Below are 26,795 nucleotides of genomic sequence, written 5' to 3' on the forward strand. Positions count from 1 at the left end.
GTGATTGAGAGACCAGTTGATGGATATCGAATATTCAGAGTCAAAGAGACTCAAGTTCTGGTCTTTCCTATGGTATATACTAGATGGGTGATCCTTCAGGCTCAGACAACTGAGATTATATAAATATATATTGCAAGACAGATACTGATTATTAGAGAGAGTTTCATTACCAGCAGTTAGCAAAGCAATGAAATAACTAAATATATAATTATGTGTGTACAGATACATATATATGTATAAATGTATACATATGTGTATATGTGTATAACTCACACGTGTGTGTATATGTGTGTAATCTATATCAGAATGTCTTATTATTATACATGTAGATATACAGAATTACTTTAGCTCTTTAGGGAACTGGACAAACTAGTTGACTAAGTACAATGGCTTTGGATTAGGGGAGCCTAGGTTCAAACTTTGGCGCTACTACATTCTAATAACTGAACCTGCCTTGGGTTCCTTTTACTCATTTATGAAATAAGGGCTGGCTGGCTGGTCTCTGAGGGTCTTTCTAACTCTAGATTCCATGCTATCTGTTTCATTTCATTGTATAAACATAGATTATGCCCCTGATCTGGAGAGATGTGGAAAAGAAATACACAGTGGGGTTACCAGCCAAGTTGGGATGAGGAAGAGAGCCTGTTTGGGTTAAATCTCACAGATTTGGGCGAGGGAGGCGGTGCTGGTGGAGCACAGCTTTATCATATACAGAGGGTAGCAGTTCGTTATGGACCATTACTTCTCACAAAGAAAATCATGTAACTGTAGTTGCCCAAAGATTGATATACTGATTTTTTTTTTTGCTATATCCTGCTAACAGATCTTCCCTGGATAATTGTGAAATCTTTTTCTCTAACCTTACTGTGACTTTCTAAATCCAGCTTTGGCAGAAATAATTTTTCATTTCCTGTTTTTTAATCTTATTTTATTGGTGTCTTGTTTTGATGTCATCTTCATTTTCAAATATATACTTCCTTTTTCTCCTTCCTAGCAAGTCATCCCTTGTAACAAAAATTTAAAGAGAAAAGAGGGGAGAAAGAATCAGGTCAGCAAAAGTAGCCAGTACAATTATGGCAGCCAGTACGTGCAATGTTGCACACCAATAATCCCCTACTTCCACAAGGCTGAGCTTAGAGAGAGAGGGGAGGGAGAGGGAAAGGGAGGAGGAAGAGAGAAGAGGAGAGAGAAAAAGAGAGGTATGCATATATATATACAATACCATATACATGTGGTATATATTTTACATATGTTTTATACCATCAACAAATACATGTGTGTATATATAAACATACATGTGTATGCATTCAGGTGTATATTTAAGTATAATCTGTTTTATATATATATATATATACATACATATAAATACACACACCTATATGTATGAATATGTATATGTACATGTGCATGTATACATACTTTATGTGTATATTGTTGTGTTTGTTAAATTGTTTCTGACTCTTTGTGACCCCATCTGGGATTTTCTTGGCAAAGAAACTGGAGTGGTTTGCCATTTCCTTTTCCAGTTCATTTTACAGATGAGGAAATTGAGGCAGACAGGATTATATGATTTGACCTGGATCACACAGTCAGTAATTGTCTGAGGCAGAATTTGAACTCAGATCTTCCTGCCCCCAGGACCACTGATGTATCTATTGCACCATCAAGCAGCTCCATTGTGTTTTACTTAATATATATACCCTTTAATGGTTCTGCTCACTCCTCTGTCTGCATCAGTTCATACTTGTCTGTATTTTTCATAGTCCTTGCTCCTTCCAACATGATGAAAGATCATTCTAAATGTCGATATATAAATTTTTGATACTTTTATTTTGTCAAAATGACAATGAAAAAACTTCCATCCACATCATCTCTATGCTCAGGAGAGACTCTTTTAAGCACTGAAATGTTCTAATCCCCTCAGTTGCTGGTTTCATTGCCTTTAACCTGTATATGTATTTTCTTACATGTTGTGATTTATATCTTTTCTACCCCCATCAGAATGTAAATTCTTTGAGGACAAGGAGTATTTTATTTTATATTTTGCTTTTTTTTCTTATATTCTCAATGTTTTACAAAGTGGAATATTACAAGAACCTAACACATGCCTGTAATTCATTGATTCATTAATTGATATTAGGCTCATGAATCACCCTGGACAAGAAGGCACCTGAAAAATTATATTTGGAAATTGAGGGTCAAAGTAGTAAAGATATCATGGAAAGATCATTTGAACTTCAAGAATTTAGAGATTCAGGTTAGGAACGACTACCATTGTTTGAATAAATTTTCACTGAAATATGATCTAAATTTAGCTGTGTTGTTTTAGCAAATAGGCTTTAGTTTTGTGTTTCCTATGAAATGTTTTCATCCTCTGCATTTGATCAGAAAACTATTCTGAAATTCCATCAGCTAACAAGCTAATAAGATACCTTTTGACACACCCTTTGTTGAACCTAGAAATAGATTTAAGCGGAGAATAAAAATGGAAAGAACAATAAGCATTTTGGTGGTAATTTTGAGGGGGGGAAGCCTTAGAAGCCAACCACAAAAATTTAACAAATTATTTTCATTTGCCATCAACTCCCACATGGCTCCAGCTGCACCAGCTGTCCCCTAACATTTGGGGATGATGAATTAAAGAAGCCTTCCCGCTTTGTCGCTGCCGCCCCCTCTCGCTCGGGTGCCCTAAACCTCCTACTTCAACCCTTCTCTGGCCTCAATCCCCAACCTGTAATTTTCTGACCAGGAAGCTGGAGGCCAGTGCCTTGTGATCGACAAGACTGCTCCCCACCAAATAAATTATAATTATATGCTCGAAACCAACCATGGCATTTGTCATTTCCAGTCTCATCCACACTCAAATTAGGTTCTTCCCTTCCCGGCATTATAAAATGCCAAAAAATTGGCCATCTTAAGTAAATACTTTTCTCTCCTCCTGATACCTAGACCAATTTTAGCTTATCACTGTATTCAGCTGCTATATTTAAAATGTGAATAGTTTCCTGGATTAAATATTTTAGGATCCCTGCCAAGGCTGCCTTCCTACACACTAAGGTTCCTTAGACAAGAAGCTCTGACATCCCTCTTCTGATTCATAAGTTAGCAAATAAAAGGAAAAATCCATATATTCGCATTGGTTTTGTATAATTCCGGGAAACACTGTACCCAAAGTCCCAGAGGCCTCTGCCTCAGCTATGGATAAAGGGCACTCTCCCGGTGGTGTTTTCTCTTTGAATTTCACAGTGTCCACAGATTTCCTCATGTCCTCTCACAACATTAGGAAAGCTGCTATCTTCTCTTCTCTGTGTCTCTGAATATTTTACAGTGATTTTCATGAGTTATTCAACAGAAGAGCTTAGCATAATTCTTGCCCCTATTTTGCAAGCGGATCTGTTTATAGCAACCCAGAATTTTGACTAACTGCTGCCTCCTGGCCAATGGTAGCAAAGCATTTTTATTGCATGACGGGGAAGACAGACTCAATCAATCAGCAGCCATTTATTAAGCCAAGGATTTCCTTCAGACTGCTCTGGACATATCCTCTAAGTGTTTATTTACTCATATGTCATCACTCCTACCTACATGAATGTAAGCTCCTTGAGGGCAGAGACTGCTTTTGCCTTTCTTTGTATGCCCAATACTTAACAGTTTTATTTTGAAGTATGAACACTCTTTTTCAAAGGAGACACAAGGCTCCTTTTATAATTCCTGACCCATAGTAAGTGCTTAAAAAAGGAATCTAGGGGGCAGATAGGTCAGGAATCTGGTCTCAGACATTTAATACTTCCTAGCTGTGTGACCCTGGGCAAGTCACTTAACCCCAATTGCCTCAGGGATCTAGGTTACATAGTGTGTAAGATTTGGAGTCAGGAAGACCTGAATTCCAATCATACCCCAGACAGTCATTAGCTGTTTAACTCTACTTAGGTCATGTAATTATTATCTGCTTCAGTTTCCTTATCTATAAAATGGGGATAATAGCATTTCCTTTTCAGACTTTGTGAGGATCAACTGAGATAATATTGAAGTGCTCTGCAAAGCTTATATATACATCTATATCTTAAAATGCTATATAATTATGAGCTGTTGCCATTATTATAAATAAATGCTTCTTGATAAGCTGCCTACTACTGTGAGCTGGACAGAGACAAAATTTGACAGCCCCTGCCCTCAAGGAGCTTATTTTCTAATATTTAAATTTTCATTAAGCCAATCAAACGATTGGTGGAGCCCATTCAATCCCTCCTATCTTCTGCTATTTGCCTCCAAGGAAACCTTAGAAAAGTAGTTTACCCCTTTTCCACTTTTCTCTTCATCCACCAAAACTGGATCATGTTCAGAGACACAGTTGTAGGAACATGGTATCATGAGGGCAAGTCAGATTAAGGTTTTGTAGGATAGGGGGTCAAGAGCTCTCCTTGACTATGAACCAAAGCACTGTCCGATGGGCACTAGGCTTTGAGTTGAGAGATCTGAGTGTCAATTCTTCTGCTTCATTACTATCTGACCTCTCCTTTCTTTATTTGCAAAATGGTTAAGAATCCCTTCACCACATTATCACAAGATTGTTGTGATATGAACAATGTAACCTCCTTGAGGGAAGCGACAAGTTTGTTTCTTATTTTGTATCCACAACATCCCTGGCAACTTGAAGATGCTTAAGAAATGTTCCTTTATTGATTGAGGAGATTAATGTCCCAAATATTGCTTTGTAAAACTGAAAGAGATATAGAAATATTAGTTCTGAATCTCTCTGGACTGCTCTGTGCCAGAGACTTTGGACACCTGTCACCTCTACAGCTAGTTGCAACAAAATGAGGCGCCACGTCTTCATCATCGGTGTTCCGGGAGCTGTGTGATGTGAGGTTTATGTATGAGTGGACTTTAAAAATGAAGAAGTCTGAGCTGTTGTCTTTGGGAAGATGTTCCTTTGTAAAATAACAAAGTCATAGGGATAACAGTAGCAGAGACTTCCTAGGGTCATAATTAGAGCTGGATAAGGCAGCCACTGAGTCCCACCCCATCTATTTTACGGCGTTTTACTTCAGGCTCTGAAGAGGAGAGATTTGTCCAAGATCAAAGAGACACTCAGGGGCAGAGCTAAAATCTGTGCTCAAATCCTCCTGACTTCAAACCCAGCACACTGGGCACCTCCCGTGTTGCCAATCGGCAGAGCAAGAGGGGTGGAAGGTTGGCATTGTGTCGGGGTTTGGTCTGGGTTTGAATCTTGTCTCAGACGTATAGCGGCTAAGTAACCCCCAGCAAGTCTCTGAACATCCTTATTCATAAAAGAGAGATAATAAGGTTTTGGGAATGGACTTCGCAGGATCATGATGAGGCTGTAGTGAGATGCTAGCTGTAAAGCACTTTGCAAACATTATAGTCCCATATAATGTCACATAGTATTATTAGCAATAATGATGATAGGAGAAGTAGTCAGGGAAAAAAAGAAAAACACAATATTATCTATGATATTATTGTCGTAAGCAATGAAGCTGTATAATCACAGGTTGCTTCACCTTCTGGGAACTCAGGACAGCACCAGGCATCCCTGCAATCCCCATTAATAATAATGGGGGACATTGAATGAGGCTAAAATCTGGTTTAAGACTTCTTAAGCTTCCCTTTTATCATATCTTGGTTAAGAAAGGGAGAAAAGACTCGAGCTCGGACCAGACCATCATCCCTTCTCTATACTTTCAGGAAGTGATTTCCAATAGCCCCACTCTAGTTTATGGCCAAGATTGCAACCCTTATGATATTTCTTGCTCATCCTCGTTCCTACAATATAGCATACGGACCAGGAGCCTCTCCACCATTCCTTGGATCACCCCATTTAGAATTCACCCATCATGCCTATGGCTGTAGGACCTCACTAGGAGAATCTTAATTAACATTAACTGTGGAGACCAGTTTGAGGTCATTTGACAAAATTAACCCCTCCCAAATCACTTTTTAATAAACTGTAAATTGGAGATGAAACTGTCTATAGTGAATTGGATAAAATTATATAGACTTTGTTGAAGGCTTTTTAAAGATTAAATGTGTCATATGGGTGTCCATTTTTGTGATTGTTATTAGTGAAACAGTTTTTGTTATTCATGGAATAATATTATTGTTATTATGGAAAGAAAACAGTTTTGGAAAGCAGGAAACTTGAGTTCAAATCTCTCTACCAGCTCCATGAGGACTGGGATTATAACTTTTCAACATTTTATTTCTCTCTCTCAGAACCTACCATTGTGAACATAGAAGATGTTCTATTGAGCATGCTGGTGATCTCTAGGGAGACTCGAGTATAGGGAGTCTTTAGGACTCAATTTCCAATTTATAAAATGAGGTGATTGGAAAACCATTTTTGTGATAATGTAGAGTAACGATCACCAAACTTTTTTGATCACTTCTATCAATTAAAACTTTTTTGCATCCATTCCCCAATTCTAATATGTAAATATAATATAGTATGAATGAATGAAAAATATGAATAAAAAATGAAATAAAGATGAAATACAATTTGTCCCTAAAATAAATAGGGAGCCACTGGAGTTTATTGACGAGGAGAGTGACCTGGTTAGATCTGTGCTTTAGGAAAATTGCTTTTGTACTTGGATAGAGGTTAGGCTGGAGAAGGGAGACTTCAGGTAGGGAGGGTAATAATGAGGAGATGGCCTCAATCCTGGACAAGAATGATTGCTGTGAGTGGAGAGGACACAGAAGGGAGCTGATGATGAGAGGAAGGATATGATTTGGTCTGGCTGATGATAAGAAGGAGGCAAGGAGTGCGGATCAGTAATGGACAAGGTGGGAGTAGTGATTGACTTGTGTTGGAGACAGGTCCGTAATTATCTACTAGTAGAAAATGTAACCCATCTTCTAACCCTCTGATTGGTTAATCACAACATGCTTTGAAGACCTTAGCATCACTCTCAACGGGTGCAATGATTCCCTTGCCCTTGTAGACCACTCTTGTAGTGATCACATCATCATAGGTCTGGAGCTGAAGAGACCATCTAATCAAAACTGCCTCATTTTACAGTTAATGAACCTGAGGCACATAGGGGTTGAGTCAGTTGCCCAAAGACCCACAGGTGACAGATGGAAGGGACTATCTAAGAAATTCACGCTTTGAATAAAAATTGGACTAAATGACTCTGGTGACTTTCTTTAGTTTAAACATCTTTTTAAAAAGTTGTATTTATAGTACCTAAATATCCTTGCTCTAATAATTAGAATAAAATTCTAGTTCTAATAATTAGAATTAGAAAAAGAAAAAAATAGAAGCAGGAAGGAAGGAGGGAGGGAGGAAAGGAAGGAAGGAAGGAAGGAAGGAAGGAAGGAAGGAAGGAAGGAAGGAAGGAAGGAAGGAAGGAAGGAAGGAAGGAAGGAAGGAAGGAAGGGAGGGAGGGAGGAAAATCAGCCTTGAATATTCGTTGACTAGAATCAAAGACACCAAGTTCAAATCTTGTCCCTGATGATTATTTTCTGAGTGAACTTGGATAAATCACATATCTGTCCTGGGCCTCAGTTTCCTCATTAGTAAAATGGAGGGGCTTGACTTTTAATGACCCTTATGACTCTAGAGCTATAATTCTAGGAACCCAAAGATTCAATGCTCATTTTCATGATGTCAAAGCATTTGGACAGGAAGGAAAATTTGCATTCGGTTGCCCAGATGCTATGTTTGTGCCACACCATATGGGCAGTTGTTTAGAAAACTGCAGTCAGCCAACCGCCCTTTTCCCTTTCCCAGAGACGTCCTTCGGGCATCCTCAGTGTGGGCTGGGGAAGACAGCCTGTTGGCCAGAGGCTGAGCCCTCATTCCTCTGGTGTATCCAGTGACCTAAATTCCTGGCTGATTGCTGGGGTCAGGTCTTTTCTGAAGGCTTTCCTGACCTTGGGTTCCACGAGGTGATGAGGTAATGGGGATACTATCCACCAGCTCTCGCATCATTCCTCTCAAAATCAACAGACACTTTTCAGTGTTTGAAAAGGATGACTATTTAAGGAAGTTGGGGCTTGGGATGCTGTTCGGGTACTTGCTGGAGGAGCCCCCTCCCTCCTCATTGCATAGCCAAGAAGACAAGCCAGGGAATGTCCATAGGGAAAGCCATTGAGCCAGAAGGAGTAGATGGAATGGAAAAAGAAAAAGGAGAGGAAGAGTGAGAGAGATGGTGAGAGAGAGGTAAGAACTCATTTTTGTAGCTTGGGAAATGTGATCGTTTATACCTCAGAGTTTGATTTGTTAGCTGTCTAGACTTAAAGAAAGCATTGGAGACAATATAACACAGCTGAAACTTAAAAGTGCTTCCTGTGTATTTTTTTTCCCCTTCTCAGAGAGTTGGTTGTTAAACATTTACCAGCCCTTCCCTGGATAAGTCCCACAAGGACCTGAACTCAACATAAAAACAAATGTTTCTAGCATGGGCTCATACATGAATTTCAAGAGGTCTTTGAACTTATAGGGGGAAACCCAATATCTTTATTTTCACTAAAAGAACTGAAATGAGCATTTACTTCACTTATTTAAACATACTTCTTTCTATAAAGCTCTTCATTTTCAAAACATATGCACAGATAGTTTCCAACATTGACCCCTGCAAAACTTTGTGTTCCAAACCTTTTTCTCTCTCCCTTCCCCCCTTTCCCTCCCCTAAAGGGCAAGTAATCCAATATATGTTAAACATGTATACATATTTCCACAATTATCACAAACCTATTATTCTGAGAAGGTCCCTAGTCTTCTCCAAAGCGTCCTTCTGATTCCTTTGGCAAATATGTATCAGATCCAGAGGCTCAAAGATTTAGAGATCAAGGAGATTTTGATGATCATCTATCCACACTTCTTGTGTGGAAATAGGGAAACTGGAGCCATAAAAATGGTGACTTAAGCTACCAATGAGTCCTCAGAAGCATCTGATTTGTATTTATTTTGTATGTAAGATAGACTCAGTTCGACCTCCGGCTCCAAATAAAACATTTCCTGATTCTCTAAGCTCCATAGTGTGGATTTCCATGTATTTTTAATCCATTTAATCCATTTTAACACATTTCCTCATATTTTTAAAAACATATTTTTGTATGTATATTATGCATGTTTTCTCCTCTGCTGGAACATAAGCTCCTTCAGGGAGGGACGTGGATATCTTTATACTCTCAGCTTCTATGACAATGCTTTGCACATAGTAGGTGCCTTAAAATGTTTATCGATTCATTGATATATTGTGCACGTGATTTTCTGTGCGTGTAGTTTACCTTAATAGAATGTGAGTTCTTTTATGAATTGTGATTGTCTCTGTATCTCCAGTGCCTAGAAAAGGGGAAGGCACATAGTAAGTGTTTAAGAAAGGTGATGGTTGACTGATTGGTTATATAGGGACAGCGTAATGAAACACAATGAAGAGACCCAGATATGAATCTTTGCTGTGATATTTGGTGATGTTATAACTTGGGACAAGTCACCCCTTCCACCTGACCCTCAGTGACAGGAAGGACTTCCATGGATCTCCCTCAACTCATTCATTTGTGCCCTCCGGGAGCTCCCAGTTAAATGAAGATATGGGAATAATTAGGTACCTGTAAGATTTCTATGGGACTAAGGAAAAGAAATCTGAGCAGTAAAAAAAAAAAAGGGTATGGAGAGGAGGGACACTGGGACACCTGGAGAAGGTGGGATTTGAACTGGGCTCTTGAAGGAAGCCAGAAGTACAGGGAAAATGAGACCAGCTAGGAAATAGGTAGAAGAGGCAGTATTTGAACCCAAATTCTATAAAGAGCACTCCTGATCCCAAAGCATGCTGCTCTTATGATCTTATTTCCACCTGACAGGAAAAAAATGTCCCCCCAAATATGGATGTTTTGGAAATGGCCGAATCTTGATTGTTCTGTTTCTTTCTTCATCGTTCTGGATTAAGAAGTTAGCAGCCCCCGACAAGGTGGCTTTATGCAGGGAGTATTGCTGAGGACTGAGTCCTGCGGATAATTTTGGGGGGTTTTTCCCCAAAACTGCCACATTCCCAACTGAGCGGCATCACTTCCTCCCAAGAGATAGCGAAAATGGGTCAGGGAGAGGAGGGTGGATCAGAACTCATAATGAGCTTGCCAGCTTTTCAGAAATGTTTCTCCTTTGGGGGTGAAATCTCAGACTTAGCTGATAAATTTGATGTTTCAGATTTGTTCCCCTAGCACCTTGCACACTTAAAAGGATGGATAAATATTTTACCATCTTTAGAGACGACGGCAGCCCCGTTGCATAACCGTGTTCTCCTGAAATGTTTCGCCTCACCTGAACTAAAAATATGAACTGTGCCCTGAAATAGAAAAACATCCGTGGTGGATCCCCTGTCATTTCCTCCTACTTTTCTGGACCTCGGTTTCCTGGGGAAGAAGGAGCCTGGACAAACGAGCCCTGAGCAGATGATTCTGTGATGTTTCTAGGGGCTGCTCCATCTTTCTGAGGCTCCCAAAGGCGGTTCCAGGAACTGGGACTGGCATTCAGTACAAATTATTCTGGAGAAATTCAGTGCATCTCCTTTTCCTTCAAAGCCCGATGTATTTGTTTCTGCTCCCACAGAAAAGCTTCTCTATTCGTATTTCTTTTTATTGCTCATTAGTCTCTGTCAAGATCCAGAAATGTTTTCCCCTTCCAGACTCGGTCCCCAGTTATTTCCTTGTTAGCTCCTCCATTAGAGTGTAAGCTTGTTGAGTACAGGATCAGCCTTTGGTTTATTTCCATTTGCACTTTCTTTTATGCCCAGTGCTTCGCACCCAAACCTAGCTCATAGTAATAACTTAGTAAATAGTTGGCGGCTTCTTTCTTTGTCCTGTTGCGTTCCTGTCTCTGTCTCTCTGTGTCTCCCTAGTTCTTTTTCTCCTCCCCTTTCCCGTCATCCTCATCTTTGTCTCTGTCTCTCTCACTTTCTCAAAAGCAGACATAAAAAACACCAGCCCCTAGAGTGAGCATCGAGCCCTAAGCCCCAGGACTGGCCAGACCACTCTCTGCCCCTCCCCTATTGAGGTCCAGAAGGCCCAGAATCCCTCCTCCCTAAGGCTGGGCCGTGGCCACCAGCCCACTGTCTCCATCCCCAGCTGTCCCACCAGGAGGCTTTCTGGTCACCTTCCCAATTCAGAGACACTAACTACGCTGGACATTTGTTGGGGGAACAATGACCTGATTTGAAAGGATGACCTTAAGTTACTCTCATGGGACATCCCTGTAAACAAAAGCAGCCTGACCCTGTGCTAGGGGTCTCTGCAGGCAGCAGCTGCCAGGACTGGGGCTGTGGGGATGCTGTCTGGTGATCCAAGCTGCCCTTTGGGGCATTTTCCTTTCATTAAGCCCTCCCTCTTCTCTCCCTTCTCCCCCGTTCTTCTGCTTAACCGATCCATTGATGCAGAAAATGGTAGCTTTATTTCCAATAACTGGGAAGCTATCAAATCTAAAAGGACATAATCTTCGGAACCCCAGGCCTTCCCCATAGGGGGGAATAGGAGGGAAGACTGTAAACTGTACTCTTCTGCATAGGAGACAGAGGTCTGGGCCTAGAGTCAGGGAGACCGGCCTTGGCACTTAAATTAGGGGGTCTTGAGCAAGTCCCTTAACCACTGTCTGCCTCAATTTCCCCATCTATAAAATGCAATGGCAATAATAGTTCCTATCTCCCAGGTGTTGTGAATATCAAAGGAGATGTTTGCTTGCAGACCTCAGAATGAAACATAAATTCTGGATTTTAGGTTAAATGTGCTTATATGAAAATAGCCCAGGAGATGATAATGAATCATAGGCAGGGGGGAGGAGACAGGTAGTCAGAGAGGTAGAAAGTCCTAAGGGAGAAATTCAGGCAGAAGGTTCCAGGAAAATGGGTGCAGTCTGGGAGAGCTTCCTGGAAAAGGTACCTACTCAACTTTAAAATTCTGGACTGGAACCAGATACGATGCCAGAGCCCACCTAGCCCAGAGTTCTTGCCTTATTCTCGATTATAAGTCCTATGGCCATCGCTAGTGAAGCCGCTAGACCCCTTCTCAGAGTAATGTTTTTTAAATACATGACATAAAAATATAGGAGATTACAAAAGAAATTAATTATAATGAAATATGATTTTAAAAACAGATGAAAAATAAATTCAGGATTAGGCTAAGAATGCCTGCTCTATGTTACAGGTGAGGAAATTAAGGCTTGGGAGGAAGTTCACCGATCCCTGATCAGAGATTTAGTGCTAGAAAGGATCCCAGGGCCATCTGGTCCAATGCTCTCGCTCCACTGAGACCAGAAAGGAAAGGCCTTTCGGATAGTAAGAGGCTTCAGATGGAACCTAGATCTGCTGGTCCACACAACCCTCCCCCAAAGAAATAAACATGGCAGCAGTCAGAGAAATGGAAGGAGGATATCCCAGGCAAGCGGAGACATGAAGAAGGAAGAACTAGTTAGGCTAAAATGAAGGGAGCATAAGTCTTAGAAGGAGGGAGGCTTTAGCTGCTAAACCCAGCACATCACACTTTGGTAATAGGGAGCTAGTGAAGGCTTGAGCAGGGAGTTGACAGTGTGGTGGATTAGAAACAACGGGAGGTTTGGAGGTAGAGGAGGAGCTTGACCCTAATCTTTGTGATTACTGGGTGAATAGGTATATGTATATAGCTATATATAGGTAAATAGATATAGATAGATAGATAAATAGATAGATGGATAGATAGATATAGGTAATATAGGTATTATAGATATATAGGTATTTATACATATATATGTAATATATAGGTGTATATAGGTAATATATATAGGTATAATAACATATATGTTAGGTAATATAGGTATATATATATTACCTATAGATATATATATATATATAGGTTATATATATATATATATATATATCACTAAGTATATGGTATAGGTAATAAGAGCTAGCATTTTAAAAGGTTTGCAAAATGCTTCACAAATATTGTCATATTTTAATATGGTACAAGTTAGTACTATTCTTATCCCCATTTTACACATGAGGAAACTGAGACAAATGATGATTTTTTTTTCTCCCAGGGTCACATAGCAAGTAAATATCTGTTGAATTCAAGTATTCCTGAGTCAGGATTCCCAGCATTCTCGCTACCCCCTATATTTCTGACTCTGTGCTTAAGTTTCCAGATCTGGGCAAAGGGGAAGATTGGATGGGGCGATCTTCCTTCCAGCTCTAAACATGCATTATTATTTCCTGTGCCTTAAGAAGATTCCAGAAATCCTACATGTCTTTAAGATCCTTTCAGCTTTAAAGTATAAACTCTTATTCAAGTAGTTTTAAAAAATGGCTTGGAGGCCCTTCCCCCAAGCCAAGAAGGTACCCTTCCTCACCTCCACCTCTTAGAAATTCCCAATCTCCTTCAGAACTCAGTCCAGTGTCATCTTCTCTATGGAGCCTTTTCTCCTCCTCAGGTCCTACTAAAACTTCCCCTCCAGTCCCAAATTTTTAATTTCTATTTATCTTGTATATGTATATACATATATGGATGTGGATGTTCCAATTGACTTTCCAATAGAAATGTAGATAGAACGTAAACTCCCTAAGGGAAGGATAATTTCATTTTTTTCTTTGTATCTCTAACACCTAGAACAGAACCTGGAACATGGAAAAGGATTAATCAAAGCTTGTTGATTGATTGAAAATGATAGATTGATAATATATAATACAAGAATCCTCCTTTCTGCCTAACTGATTTTTAGTTTGCCAAGGTCTTGTCTTATGATTTTAGTATTTTTTAAAGCATTTTTGTTTGAATTTAGAAGCACCCAATGAGATGGCGTTTTGATATACGGAGGAGAAGGGAGATCTGATTTGCAGATCTCCCTTCCAGACACCTTGCTTTTGTTTCTACGTGTGTGATCGTTTCAACCTATAGTCTTCAATGGGGTCTTGCCTCCCCTTCTCTACATTTTAAAAAAGATATCTCAATAGAAGAAGAAAAGGAAGAGGTGGGATGGGTCAGAGAAGTCATGTTTTTTTTTAATGCACAGAAAAGAACAGAAGAAATTTCAGAAGGAAACACAGATAAGCAGGGCCGCTTAGAAAGTATTAGATGCTCCCCCGAAAGCGAGCGGTATATAATAGAGATTCATAAGTTAAGATGACTTTTTTCTCTTCGCCTTTGTATGTGAAAATGTGCTTTTTGGTGTTCATTAACTTCTGAATAAAAATACATAAATACTAAATGTCTCAGGACCCTCTGCTATTTTTTGTGTTACCTTATCTCAATCCCTCCTCATCCTCCCAACACCGGCTCTGTTGGAAAAGGAAAAAAAAAAAAAAAAGGAGAAGAATTCTCTTTTCTCATAGATTCTCGCCTTGATTTTGTCTGAAAATAAGGTCTTGTTCTGCATCTTGAGTCCCGTCGTGCATCTCTCAAGAGGTGGCAAGCCAATGAATCCTAAACGTAGAAATGCTCGTCAGACAGAATTGTTGTTGTTCAGTGGTTCCTGGATTTTTGTCCAAAGGGTTTTCTTGGTAAAGATAATAGAGTATTGTGCCATTTCCTTCTCCAGTATGTTCCCATTTCACAGATGAGGAGCTGAGGCAAACAGGGGATGATTTCTCCAAGGCCACATAGCTAATAATTGTCTTACGCTATATTTGAACTCAGAACTTCTGGATTTCAGGCCCAGCTCTTTATCCAGTGAGCTACCCTGGTGTCCCTTAAATAGAGAGGCTTTCCCACAGTGATCTCAGAGGCATTTTCCATCCCCAAAGAAAACCTTTTGAACTCCTTCCTGAAATCTGCTCACCAAACCCACAACTATAACTGGAAAAAATGAGGGAGAGAATTTTTCTCCCCAGAGTCGGGAATTGGAAGTCTCAGATAGACGCCATCTGAATGCACGTGCTCACGGTCCTTGGCTGTGGGGTGCATACATGGTCCGGCCCCACCTGGGCCTCGTTCGTGGGCACACAGCACGTTAGCAGCAGCCCCCAAGGAGTGTGTCCTGTGGCTGCGGCCTCTGCCCTGTAAACAGGAGCCTTCTCTGAAGGTGGTTTCCTTCCAAACAAATAATGGTCAGTCTGGGACCCTTTGGTGACTGTAATCAAGACCCTCCTGGAGGAGAAATCACATCTGAGCTCCCGGTTATCTCCCTGTACACATACCTGGTCCTGCTCCCCCTGCGGTCAATGGCTGGCCTTATCCATCAATCCGCAAGTCTGGGCGGCCGGTCTAGGTCCCGGTGAAATGGAGACACTGATGAAAATCCCAGGCGTTCCCACAATGTGACAAGTGTTAGAGATGGGCCAGGCCCCTTTAGGGGGCATCCCCTTTTTCAGAAACCTGGCTGGATTGAGACAGGGACAAGACGCGATCCAAGGGAACCTGTGAACTCCCTCCTGATGGCTCTGGCCCGAGTCTGTGAGGCTCATCTCAATGAGCTGTCAGTCCCTGATATCCTCCTGATCTGGCTTTTGGCTAAGAGACACTGGCTCTACAAATTCAGATATTGGTGGGGGGGGGGAGAGAGAGAGAGAGAGACAGAGAGAGATAAGCACAGAGAGAGACAGACATAGGGAGGAGGGATTGAGAGAGAGAGATTTTAATGGAGATGTGGGGAAAGCAGAAGAAAGGGTGATTGGGAAAATGAATGATAATAACTAATGTCGAAGTAGCATCCACTATTTGTCAGGCATTGTGCTAAGCACTTTACAAATATCTCATTTGATCCTCCCAACAACTCTGTGAAGTAGGAACTATTTCCTACTCCCATTTTACAGATGAGGAAACTGAGGCAAGCAGCGGAAGTGACTTCTATAGCCTGGTTTTGAATTCAGGAATTCCTGGCCCCAGGCCTGGCATTTTATCCACTGTGACACTTATGTTTAGTGGAATATCAGGGCAACTTCTCCTGGTCTTTCCGATCCTCTCAGTCGGGTCCCCTGTCTCTCTCTGAAAGTCCCCTCTGAGACGACCTCCCTCACACTCTGTACAGACCTCCTTTTCATCTCCCCTGTTAGAGTGGAAGCCCTTGAAGGCAGGCCTGGGTTTTGCCTTCCTATCTGAAGGATTTAGTCCGGTGCCCTCCGTGGGAAGCACTTGGATGCTTGTGATGGACTGGTTCTTCCATTCCCTTCCCAATTCCCCAGACTGGCTTTGGCTGCACACTCACTGTTCTTTCTGGGAGTTTCCTAACTGCCCTCAGCATTCCGGTCTCACCTCTTGCTATCAGTCCCAAGACCAGGTTTACTCACAGACTTCTGGCTTCCTCTCCTGTGTCCGTGACAAAGCCTAGCCTCTAGCCAGCATGTCAAACGTACCGCGGCCAAAATGGAAGGGATTCTTTTCCCTCCACAAATTTTTCCTTTTCTAAACTTCTCTATTCCTGTTGGAGCCAACACTATCTTTCCAGTCACCAAAAATTACTATCTTGGAGCCATAATCAACTCTTCCCTATCCCTCATCCCCAACTTGCTGCCAGGTTCTATTACTTCTAGGTCTCTGTCTCTGTTTTCTCCACTCCCAGGAGCCATAATTAACTCCTCCCTCTCCCTCATCCCCACCCAGCTGCCAAGTCCTATTACTTCTAGGTCTCTGTCTCTCTTATCTCCCCTCGTGTGATTACTACCTTAATTGAGGCCCTATCCAAACAATCCCATCTCATAGATCACAAACTCTCTGGGGACAAGAACCGTTTCCTTTTTTTGTCTTTGTATAGTTGGCGATTAATTAATATCTGTTAAATTGGTTTGAATTGAGATGCTGGAATGAGGAGTGGGGCATTTTGTCGCTTCAGCCATAAGGGCCTGTGCCAAAAGAGTGGCGGTGGGAAGATGGGAGGGACAGATGTGCGACTGTTTCAGGGCAGCTGATTCTCGTTGCCTATTTAATGACTAGGAGAAATTGATCTGACATTGAATGATGACAAAGAGACTCGATTCTGTGAGTTGTGTGTATCTTGGTCACCCTGATAAAATGCTGACCTGTTTTGCCTCCATCTCCTGCCGGTCCTAATGACTTACAAAATGATGGGCTCCCTGTGACCCTCCTTCTGACTGAGCGCAGAATTTCTGAAGATTCCATTTCCTCCAGCAATACTTTCTCTCAAATAGCTTTTGAGGTATTGGCTTCAAATGGAAAAATAGAGCAAAATTGTAAATCAGTAACAACCTGGCAGGGTAAGGGGGCAATCCTAGTATTTTTGCAAGAGAGGAAATGTTGACTTCTTTCTATGACAGAAGAGAGGGTGAGGAATATTGTGGGAGAATAAAAGCCTTCTGAGGCACTTTGACACTGTGCTTTTCATCATCTTCTTCAACTGTCAGTCAATCATTACCGATTTCCCAGCAGTCTCTGGGCAAATGGGAAGGGGAGAAGACAGCCTGGGGTCAGACAGCTAGTAAGGAGGATGCTCTTTCCCCTCTTCCATGCCTTCTCTGATAGAGATAAGAGGGATCATCCCTTTGGTTCTCACTTAAGTGCCCGGCACATACTGAGTGCTTAATAAATGTTTATTCTTTGAATAATTCTATATCCTTCAGCCTTCTGGCCTCCCTCTTTTTTCTCTCCCTTCCTTTCTTTTCTCTTCTTTTCCTTTTAAATCCCAATTTTGCAGATGGATTTAAGGAAAGAAAGGCAAGGGTGGTCATATTTAAAGGTAAATATTGGATACTCTAGTTCATCTTTTCCTTGCCCAAAGCCCTTAGGATGAAGAACCAGTATAATTTTGAATGGATTCAGCCATCAGTGCTACTAGACAGGATGCAAAGGGACAAGTAAACTTCTCCCTGATTAAAAACCACTTGAGCTGGCTGAGCTCCTAAATCTTTCATTCTATTCTGACTTCTTTGTGCCCTGTGAGTTGTTTTCTTGTCCTGGAACTTAGTCAATGGGGCTTTTAGCTTTTAACCTTTATCTCTGGCAGTCAAAATATTCAGGCAGCCTGCTGTCATGAGTTCCAAGGACAGCATCAGAGCCCTCCTGGAAAAATCCACAGATAAGCCATTGAGCCGACACAAAGTGGATGATTATGAGCCATTTTCATCCTGTTCACTTCTTCTCTAACTGGTGGGGAGATATGGGAAGCTACACTTTTCCAGGCAGAAGTGAACATCCTCAAAGACCACGTTCGAGTCTCCTTTATCCAAATTGCCAAAGCCTTTGGCCAGTTCCCTTATCACTTCCCTTCTTCCACCTAACTACTGGCTCCAACTTAATCTGTGTCTTCTCAACATCCCGTCCCTCTTCGCTTCTGTTCCATAACAAATGCATCCTGGGGTATCTATCTCATTAGAATAGTTTACAATCCCAGATACTTGCCTGAAAAGCCTCATCTACTCTAATTTTGTGCTTTATCCCAGATTTTCAACTCAAATGAACTGTTTGAATAGCAAAGAAAAAAAAAAGCCCCAAATATACATCATTTTGTCATGGTTCTTTCTTGCTCTCATCTTCTTGATTTTGTTGATCTCATAAAATGCAATGGAACATCTACATTATTTTCAAAGTTAAGTTCTTAAAAAGTGGGAATTGTTTTATTCTTTCTGTTTCATATTTATATTTGTATCTCTAATGCATAGAAAATAGGTCTTTCACAGATGCTTTTCGATTGATTCAGAATGGGAGAGAATTTGAGATTTTAAACCTGAATCTGCCATGGACTTACTTTGTGGACGGAGACACTTTTCTGAGTATCATTTTCTTCACTTATAAAAAAAATGGAAGTTGATAATAGATTGGACTGCCATAGCAATTGGGATTTTGCGGAGGAAGCTTTTCTAAATCGCAAGGTTCTGTGTGATTGAGAGCTATTTGAGTCTTCCAAAAAAATGACTTTTGTGCTGTATTGGGCAGGACCAAGTGACCAAAAGAACTAAAGAAAACGCACGTCTCCCTTTGTGCCCTAAACTGTTCTTCCTGGCTGCTTTTTGAAAAGCTATAACCTGTCAAGAGAGTTCGTGTGGGTTTTAGCTTGCATCAGGAGGCACGTTTCCAGGCAAATGGGTGTCCGTGCTCCTGACGGAGTTTTCTCCAAACTGTAACTTGGACAGCTCAGAGCCAAACTGACCTTGTTCCTCACACACAAAACTTCATCTCCTGTTTCTGTTACTCGGCACTCATCCCCCATGATGAGAATAAATGTCTTCTCCCACACCTTTGCATCTTCGACCCCCCAGTTTTCCTTACAACTCAGCTCCAGCACAATCTACTGCAGGAAGCCTTTCGGGATCATTCTAACCGCTAATGTCCTCCCTCTGAAACTGCTTTGGAGTTATTCTGCACATATTTCTATGCATGCACATGCCTCCCAACAGAATAGAAAGTCCATGTTTTGGGCTTTTGTCCTTTGTACGCTCAGAGCCTGGTGCAATGCCTCCAATGAGAAAATTCATTAATGTCTGTTTAATGATTGAGGTACATCATTAACATGCAAAGGCTAATAGGGTATTTTTTCCCACAAGGAATTTAACATCTGTTCTAGATGTCTACAAGCAGTTCCTTCCAAAATCAACTTCTTCCCAAGTTCATAACAATTAAGAAGTCAGCCTTCTAAATGCTTAATAGGGTCAACAAACAAGAAGGCTGTTTACAATTGGATTTTCTAAGAGTCACACTAATTTCCATGTTCCAATAATCTTTTATTGTGTCAATGTTCTCTCTCTCCTCCTTTTTTTCTTCTCTCTCCCTTCCTCCTTCTCTTTTTCTTTTTTCTCCTTTCCACTTTCCTCCTCTCTTTCCCTTCTTTCTCTTGCTTTACCTCTCTTCTTGTCCTTTCCCCCCCCCTCTCCTCTTTCTCTGTATGTGTATATTTGTTTCCTTTCCCCTCTCCATTTTCCTCTCCCTTTCTCTCCCCTTCTCCCTTCTCCCTCCTCCTCTCCATTTCTCTCTCTCTCTCTCTCTCTCTCTCTCTCTCTCTCTCTCTCCTCATTTTCTCATTTTTTTGGTCTGTATATCTTTCTGACAGTACCTCAAGGATAACTATAAAACAGTCATATATTTATGCAACCATAGCTAGAGTTTCCAAGGAACTTTGTTTCTTGGGTTTTTCTTAGACTTTCACCAAGGACATCTGATCGCTCCCATTGGGCCCAACAGTGACAAAATTTGCCATCATCCTGGTGTCCCAATCTTTCTTTTCTGCCATTTAGAGATTGGGAGGTAGGCTGGCAAAAGGAAACATCTCCATCTCATTTCTTAACCTCTTCTTTTTCTTTCTCTTTCAGTCTGATGCAAATGCCAGCTACCTAAGAGCTGCTCGAGCTGGAAACTTAGAAAAGGCGCTTGACTATATCAAGAATGGAGTAGACATCAACATCTGCAATCAGGTCAGGCCTGGGGAGCCCAAAACTTGATATCTTCTCTCAACTTTGGGAATATTTTTTTTGTAAAAAAATTTGCTTACTATTAACATATTTCTACCTTCCTGCCTCTCCCTCCACCTCAATGTCAGTATCAAAGTCTTCCTCTGCTGGGCTAAGAAAGTGGTTAGATGGTTTTTGTTTTTGATAGCAGGACATATGAAATTTATTGCTTTTTAAAATTTATTTTTATTTTTTAATGAACAAAAATCTGTTTTTTCTCTATTCCACCTCCAAACACGCTAGAAAAAAAAGGGAAAAAAACCCCTTTGTAACCAATAATTTGCTCAGAAAACAACAAATTACTACATCAAAGCTTTCAGATCCCAAGATAATTTGTCTTCTAATGCGTTCTGAAATTCATTGATGATCATAAGAAATCATTTAATCTTAGGAGCTTTATTTGACTAACTAAAATTCTTATGACATTTACATGTAGGCCATTATCTCATGAGTTCATTGGTGAGCTTTGTTATCTGGAGAATCCATTACAGGTAGATTGTACGATTTTTCAACATGCCCAATTAAGCTTTCTCATTATTTTTCATCAGAATGGGTTGAATGCCCTCCATCTGGCTTCCAAAGAAGGGCACGTGGAAGTCGTATCTGAACTGATACATCGAGATGCCAATGTGGATGCGGCAACAAAGGTCAGTGTCTCCAAGCAACGGTTCTTTTAATTGTCCGATCGTCAAGGTCCCCGACGATTGAAACCCAGACCGGATTTAGAGTGATAATCTGTCATGTCCAATCAATTGCCGCTGACAATTATAGCATTATTATACCATTATGACTTGTAAATATCTCTTTTATAGATAGATAAATATCTCTATTTATTATTTATTTATTTTATTCAATAAATATCGAATGTGGATTTGAGGTCTTAGAACACAGATGTGATAGTAAGATGTCAACAATGTGCTGTGATCTTTCCTTCTTGCAGAAAGGCAACACGGCTTTGCACATAGCGTCTCTGGCGGGGCAGACAGAAGTTGTAAAAGTACTGGCAACAAATGGAGCCAACCTCAATGCACAATCTCAGGTAAGGAGGCTTACGGTGTCTCACATACAGTAAGCACCTAATAAATGTTTATTGATTGATTGTATATAGCCAATTTTATAGGTACAATTACATGAGTACTTTTTCCCTATTTGCATGTTTACTTGTATAAACATATATAAACATATGTGAATATGCCTGTGTGCTTATATAGATAGGTACATACATGCATTTTATATATCACCTAGAAATAAGATGGAATCCTAGGCAGAAGGAAAAAAAAGAGCCCATATCATTGCCCAAACCTGCTGAATTTTAAGGTCCGCTGCAGTATCATCTCTATCTTAGAAATGAAGAAGTTGTCTAGGAACCCACTTATCTTTAGAAAGCATGTCTGTTAATGAATGGGCCTGTAGTGGGGTTCAGAAAATGTAGCAGCTGCCTGGTTCTCAACAGAACACAAGAGCTCGCGCGTAATGTGGACTTCAGAAAAGCCAATGGTGCTGACTGGCCCGAAGCAGAGGGTGGAAAACAGGCTGATTTGGGGATGGGAATAGGAGGATTTGCAGAGGACAGCAAGTGATCCCAGCAGCCCAAAGCACATGGTTGTCAGAACCAGTAGTAGAAGGGAACAAGTCACTTTCAGGCTTTGGTAAGGGACCAGATTCATGCTAACGACTGCCTGGTTTTCTGAGATCGAAAAAGAGAAACAGAAAGACAGACAGACAGAGAAACAGAAACAGAGAAAAAAGAAAAAGATGGACAGAGCAGAGAAACAGACAGAGAGATAGAGATAGAGAAACAGAGACAGAGAGACAGAGACAGAGAGAGAAGAAAGAGACAGAGAGAAAAGAAAGAGACAGACAGAGAGAGAGTCCAACAGACAAACAAAGAGACAGAGAAACAGAGACAGAGAGAAGAAAGAGACAAAGACAGAAAAACGGAGACAGAGAGACAGAGACAGAGAGAGAAGAAAGAGACAGAGAGAGAAAAACAGAGAGAGAGAGAGACAGAGAGAGAGAGACCAACAGACAGAGAGAGAGAGACCAACAGACAGAGAGACAGAGATAGAGAAACAGAGACAGAGAGAGAGAGACAGAGAAAGAAGAGAGACAGAAACAGACAGAGAGAGAGAAGAAAGAGGCAGACAGAGAAACAGAGAAGGAGAGACAGAGAAGAGGGGAGAGGGAGAGAGGCAGGCAGAAACAGGGAGAGAGAGAGACAGAGACAGAGACAGAGACAGACACATTCAGAGAGAGACAGAGACAGAGTGCACGGAGCAGGTGGGGAGGCATTTGTGTCTGGAGTCAGAAAAAGCACTGATCTTGGAGACTGAAAACTTGGATTCAGATTCTGTTTCTTCTACTTATTATTATGTGATCTTGGGCAAGTAATTTCACTTTTTCTTATTGTTGTTGAGTAACTGACTCTTGTTAACCCCATTTGGGGTTTCCTTAGCAGACATGCTGGAATGGTTTATCGTTTCTTTCTCCAGCTCATTTTACAGATGAGGAAACTGAGGCACCCTGAGTTAAGTGACTTGCACAGGGTCATACAGCTAGGAAGTATCTAAGGCTGGATTTGAAATCATGAAGACGAGTCCTCCTGACTCCAAGCCTGGTACCACCCAGCTGCCCAAATACTCTAAAATAACTTTCTTGTATGGTTTCTCTACTGGGCCTCAGTTTCTCCTCTGTAAAATAGGACAATAGAATATGCTTGATTTCTCGGGTCATGAGAAAGAACCTTGGAATCCATATAATCCAGTCCTCTCACTTTACAGATGATAAAACTGAGGGCCCAGGAAGTATATGAAGTGACTGAGTAATTAAAGGGCAGAAATCCTCTCCCACATCTTATCCTTTGTGGGAGTTTTATTCCCACAGAATCTTTCACCAAGTTCTAAGAATAGAGTGGCAAACCTACGGCTCATTGACCCACCTTTAATTTATCTACAAGGGGTGCTCAGGATGGGGAAGCTAGCCACAGGGCTGGGGACCAGAAGGGTTTCCCCTGAGAATTAGACCTGAATTATTCCCCTCAGATAAAGGCGGGTCAGTGAGCAGCCACCAGCCTGATTTCCTGCAGATGTGATCTAAGTCAGGAAGGTTCGAGTTTATTTAAGCACCTGCTGTGGGCTCGACACTGGACATATAAAGTAAGATCATAGAGTTCCTGCTCTCGAGGAGATCACAGTGACCGCACAGTCGTGTCTCTCTAGGCAGAATCAATTGGAGGTAACCAAAGGAAGGTCCTGGAATTAAGGGAGATCTGGAAAAGCCTCTTTAGGAGGCAATTTTTTGGTTTTTTGGGGTTTTTTTGCTGAGGTAGTTGGGGTTAAGGGACTTGCCCAGGGTCACACAGCCAGGAAGTGTTAAGTGTCTGAGGCTAGATTTGAACTTAGGTCCTCTGACTCTGGGGCTGGTGCTTAGGAGGTGATGGTGAGGACTTTTCAGGTGTAGGGGGAGGGCAGCCAGAGAAAAGCCCAGAGATGGAGGCTCTTGTGGGAGAACAGCATGGAGGCCAGGACTGCTAAATGGAAGAGTACACAGCAGAAAGCTGGGGAAATGTAGTCAAGTTACTTGTCCAGGCTCACACAGCCAGGACTCTCCAGCTCACTTACACTTACTCATCTCCATGGCATTCCCCGTTGGAGGGCGGGCCGGTGCTCGTTTTCCCTGTAGACCTGGTGGTTAGCACAGTCCTGTGCCTCAGTTTCCTCACACTCAGACAAAGGGCTTGGCCCAGCGGAGCTCCGAGCTGCCTTTTATTCGTGCCCGGAGGATCCGTATGATCCAGTCGGACCCACACGAGGAGGGAAGCCGTCCGTGTGCATTTCTTGGAGGCCCATCCCCCATAAATGACTTAAAATAGCAGTCCCACGCTGGGAGGGGCCGGGTGGAACTCTCGGGAGCCACGGAGCGTGGCCGCCTGCCTGCATTGCTACGTGGCCGGAATCCGTAATGAAGGGCTGAATTCAGGCACGTCCGCAGGGGCTCCTGGGAAGGATGCTTCAGAAGCCACTTTGTGAGACGGAGTCATGAGCACAGCGGGGCCCGGGGCGGAAGGAGGCAGGAACAGCGTGGCCCAGAGCGGAAGGATGTAGGAAAGGGGGCCGGGCTGGGAATCAGACTTGGGGGCCCCAGACGAGGGGCTTGATCTCTGGGTTCTCAGCTGTCAAGTGAAGGAGTTTGGCTGAGCCCCGCGAAGCCCCTTCCAACTTGGTTTCATGGAAAAGAAAGGCAATCTTTTCTCCTATCCAAATCTCAGCGTCCAGGTGGCACTGAAAGTGCCGTGCAAAATCTGGCAAAAAGACACAAAAAACTCCCCCAAACTCCCACAACTTTCTTTGACGTCCTAATCCTGGAAAGAAAATCAATAGTGGACAGATGACAGTATTGATCGCCGGTCTTTGAGACAGAGGCCGGCCCTGGCAATGTCATGAAGCCCTTCGCTCACTTGTGCAGAAAGCTGCTGTTCTGGGGGCGAAGGTGGACGAGTCCCTGCCCTCAAGCGGCTCACATTCTCCTGTAAGTGACGTCCAATGGCCCGCAGCACCGAACGCCAGGCTCCACGCTCAGCCAGCCATCAGTAGATGCTTGTCCACTGATTGCTTGATTCTAGGGTGTGAGAGAAATGACTATTATATGATAACTGTTAATAATTATATTTTAATTTGCTATTAATTAATTAATAATTATTTTAAGTAGCCGATGATTTGGAAAGATCCAAAATTGGCCCCTTTTGCTAAAGTCCTGATTTTAAAAGTTCAAATCACTGATAATGAGATTTGATTAACTTCTTGTTTACAGCCCCCAAGAGGGTTTGAGTGGGGACAAATTCTTTAAATAGATTTCTCAAGGCTAAGGGTATTTTTTTTTTTTTTTTTTGCTGCTGAGACAATTGGGGGTTAAGTGACTTGCCCAGGGTCAATAGGCAGGAAGTGTTAAGTGTCTGAGGTCAGATTTGAACTCAGGCCCTCCTGACTTCAGGGCTGCGCCACCTAGCAGCCCTTCTCTCATTAATTGTTAACCAATCCAAACTGCTCACCACCCTCAGTGGTGGAACACTCCTTTTCCAGTGAGTATATGAGCCATGAGTCCACCGCCATGATTGTCTTTGGCCAAAGAGAGAGCCAAGTGATTCTCCTTTTATTAAGAACACGTGCTGGGATTATTAATGAAATGATTAAATCACCCAGAAATTATGTGTCGTGAAACTTTTTGAAGTGGCCCAGGGGCCAGAGTTACACTGATCGGAAAGGAGAATAAACTGGAGGGCGGACGAGGAGAACCAGAAGCGGAGGCAGTGATCCTTGAATGAAACAAAGGATTCTGGGACAGGAGGCAAGAAGGGAGCCAAGCCCAGGGTATTCAAGGAAAGAGGTAGAGAGATGGAATACTGAGTTGGGAGGAAGCCAGTGGGCCACTTGGACTAGAAAAAAAGCCTGAATTTATCCTGTATAGAGCTAGCTTTGGATTTATTTGCCCATTGCCTCCCCCATTCAATTTGAAGCTCCTTGGGGGCAGGATCTGTCTTTTATCTCTTTTTATATCCTCAGCAGGTGACACAGTTCTGGCACACAGTAGGTGCTTAATAAATGCTCATTGATTAATTGTTAAGAAATAAGCTGCTTCATTCAGACCAATAATGTTTACAAGTCAAGCATAAGATGCTAGAGGTATCAGTTAATGCTCATCCTAAGTAATCATTTGTTTGCTGATTTGGCCGTGAGAGATAGAATAGGAGCAGCATTATATTTGAAGCAGAAGCCCTGGGTTCAAATCCCTGTCCTACCTCTTCCATCTGGTGTTACCCTGGGCAGGGCGATCTGCCATTTTGGCCTCTTTTTCCTTATTTGCCGAGGGAGACGAAATAAAAAATTATTTTACAAATAATCAACAAGTATCCACGAAGCACCAGCTTGGTGTTGGGCTGTATGCTGGACGCTGGGGACAAAAACTACAAACAGGAGGCAGTCGCTGCCTTCTCTCTGGGAAACACAACAGGTTCACATCCGGGGGTCAGGAGAGATTTCACTGGGATTTAATTGGTGGCAAGGGGATTCCAGATGAGGACTGTGGTTGTGTAGACACGTTCGCTTCTATATTGTGGGATGTAGCCATAAGTGTGTGTATGTAAATAACATAAATGCATAAGTGAACTAAAAGTCTTAGACCCTAAATCTTTAATGTCTCAGAGGCTCCGTTCCATATAACCGGGAGACCATTGACCTTACCGTCGCCTGCAGAGGATCCTCAGGGGCCCCGGCAGCTGAGGGATGGCTCTGCCATGTTTTGTTTTAGTCAAAGTCTATTTGTGGCACCAGGAACACACCGACCCGGGAGTCAGGGAGAGAGAGATTATCAGGGCGAGTTTGGTGGCTTCTGTTCATAAAAAAAAAAAAAAAAAAAAAAAAAACCATACGGAAGCCTAGACTTCCAAGGATAACTCTTTATTCAGAGCAGACAAAGTAATAA

General features: G+C 41.9%; 1 protein-coding gene across 3 annotated transcripts in view; it reads left to right on the forward strand.

The window, feature by feature from the left end:
* Positions 1-26,795, forward strand: part of ANK3 (ankyrin 3) — a 347,827-nt gene that overhangs the window by 104,120 nt on the left and 216,912 nt on the right. For all 3 annotated transcript variants that reach the window (XM_051982618.1, XM_051982616.1, XM_051982617.1), the window contains exons 2-4: positions 20,181-20,282; positions 20,867-20,965; positions 21,259-21,357. In XM_051982618.1, the coding sequence (XP_051838578.1) occupies positions 20,181-20,282; positions 20,867-20,965; positions 21,259-21,357 (300 nt within the window). The remainder of the gene's footprint in view (positions 1-20,180; positions 20,283-20,866; positions 20,966-21,258; positions 21,358-26,795) is intronic.

This window comes from Antechinus flavipes, chromosome 2, assembly GCF_016432865.1.
Source record: "Antechinus flavipes isolate AdamAnt ecotype Samford, QLD, Australia chromosome 2, AdamAnt_v2, whole genome shotgun sequence".
In the NCBI taxonomy this organism is placed as follows: domain Eukaryota; kingdom Metazoa; phylum Chordata; class Mammalia; order Dasyuromorphia; family Dasyuridae; genus Antechinus; species Antechinus flavipes.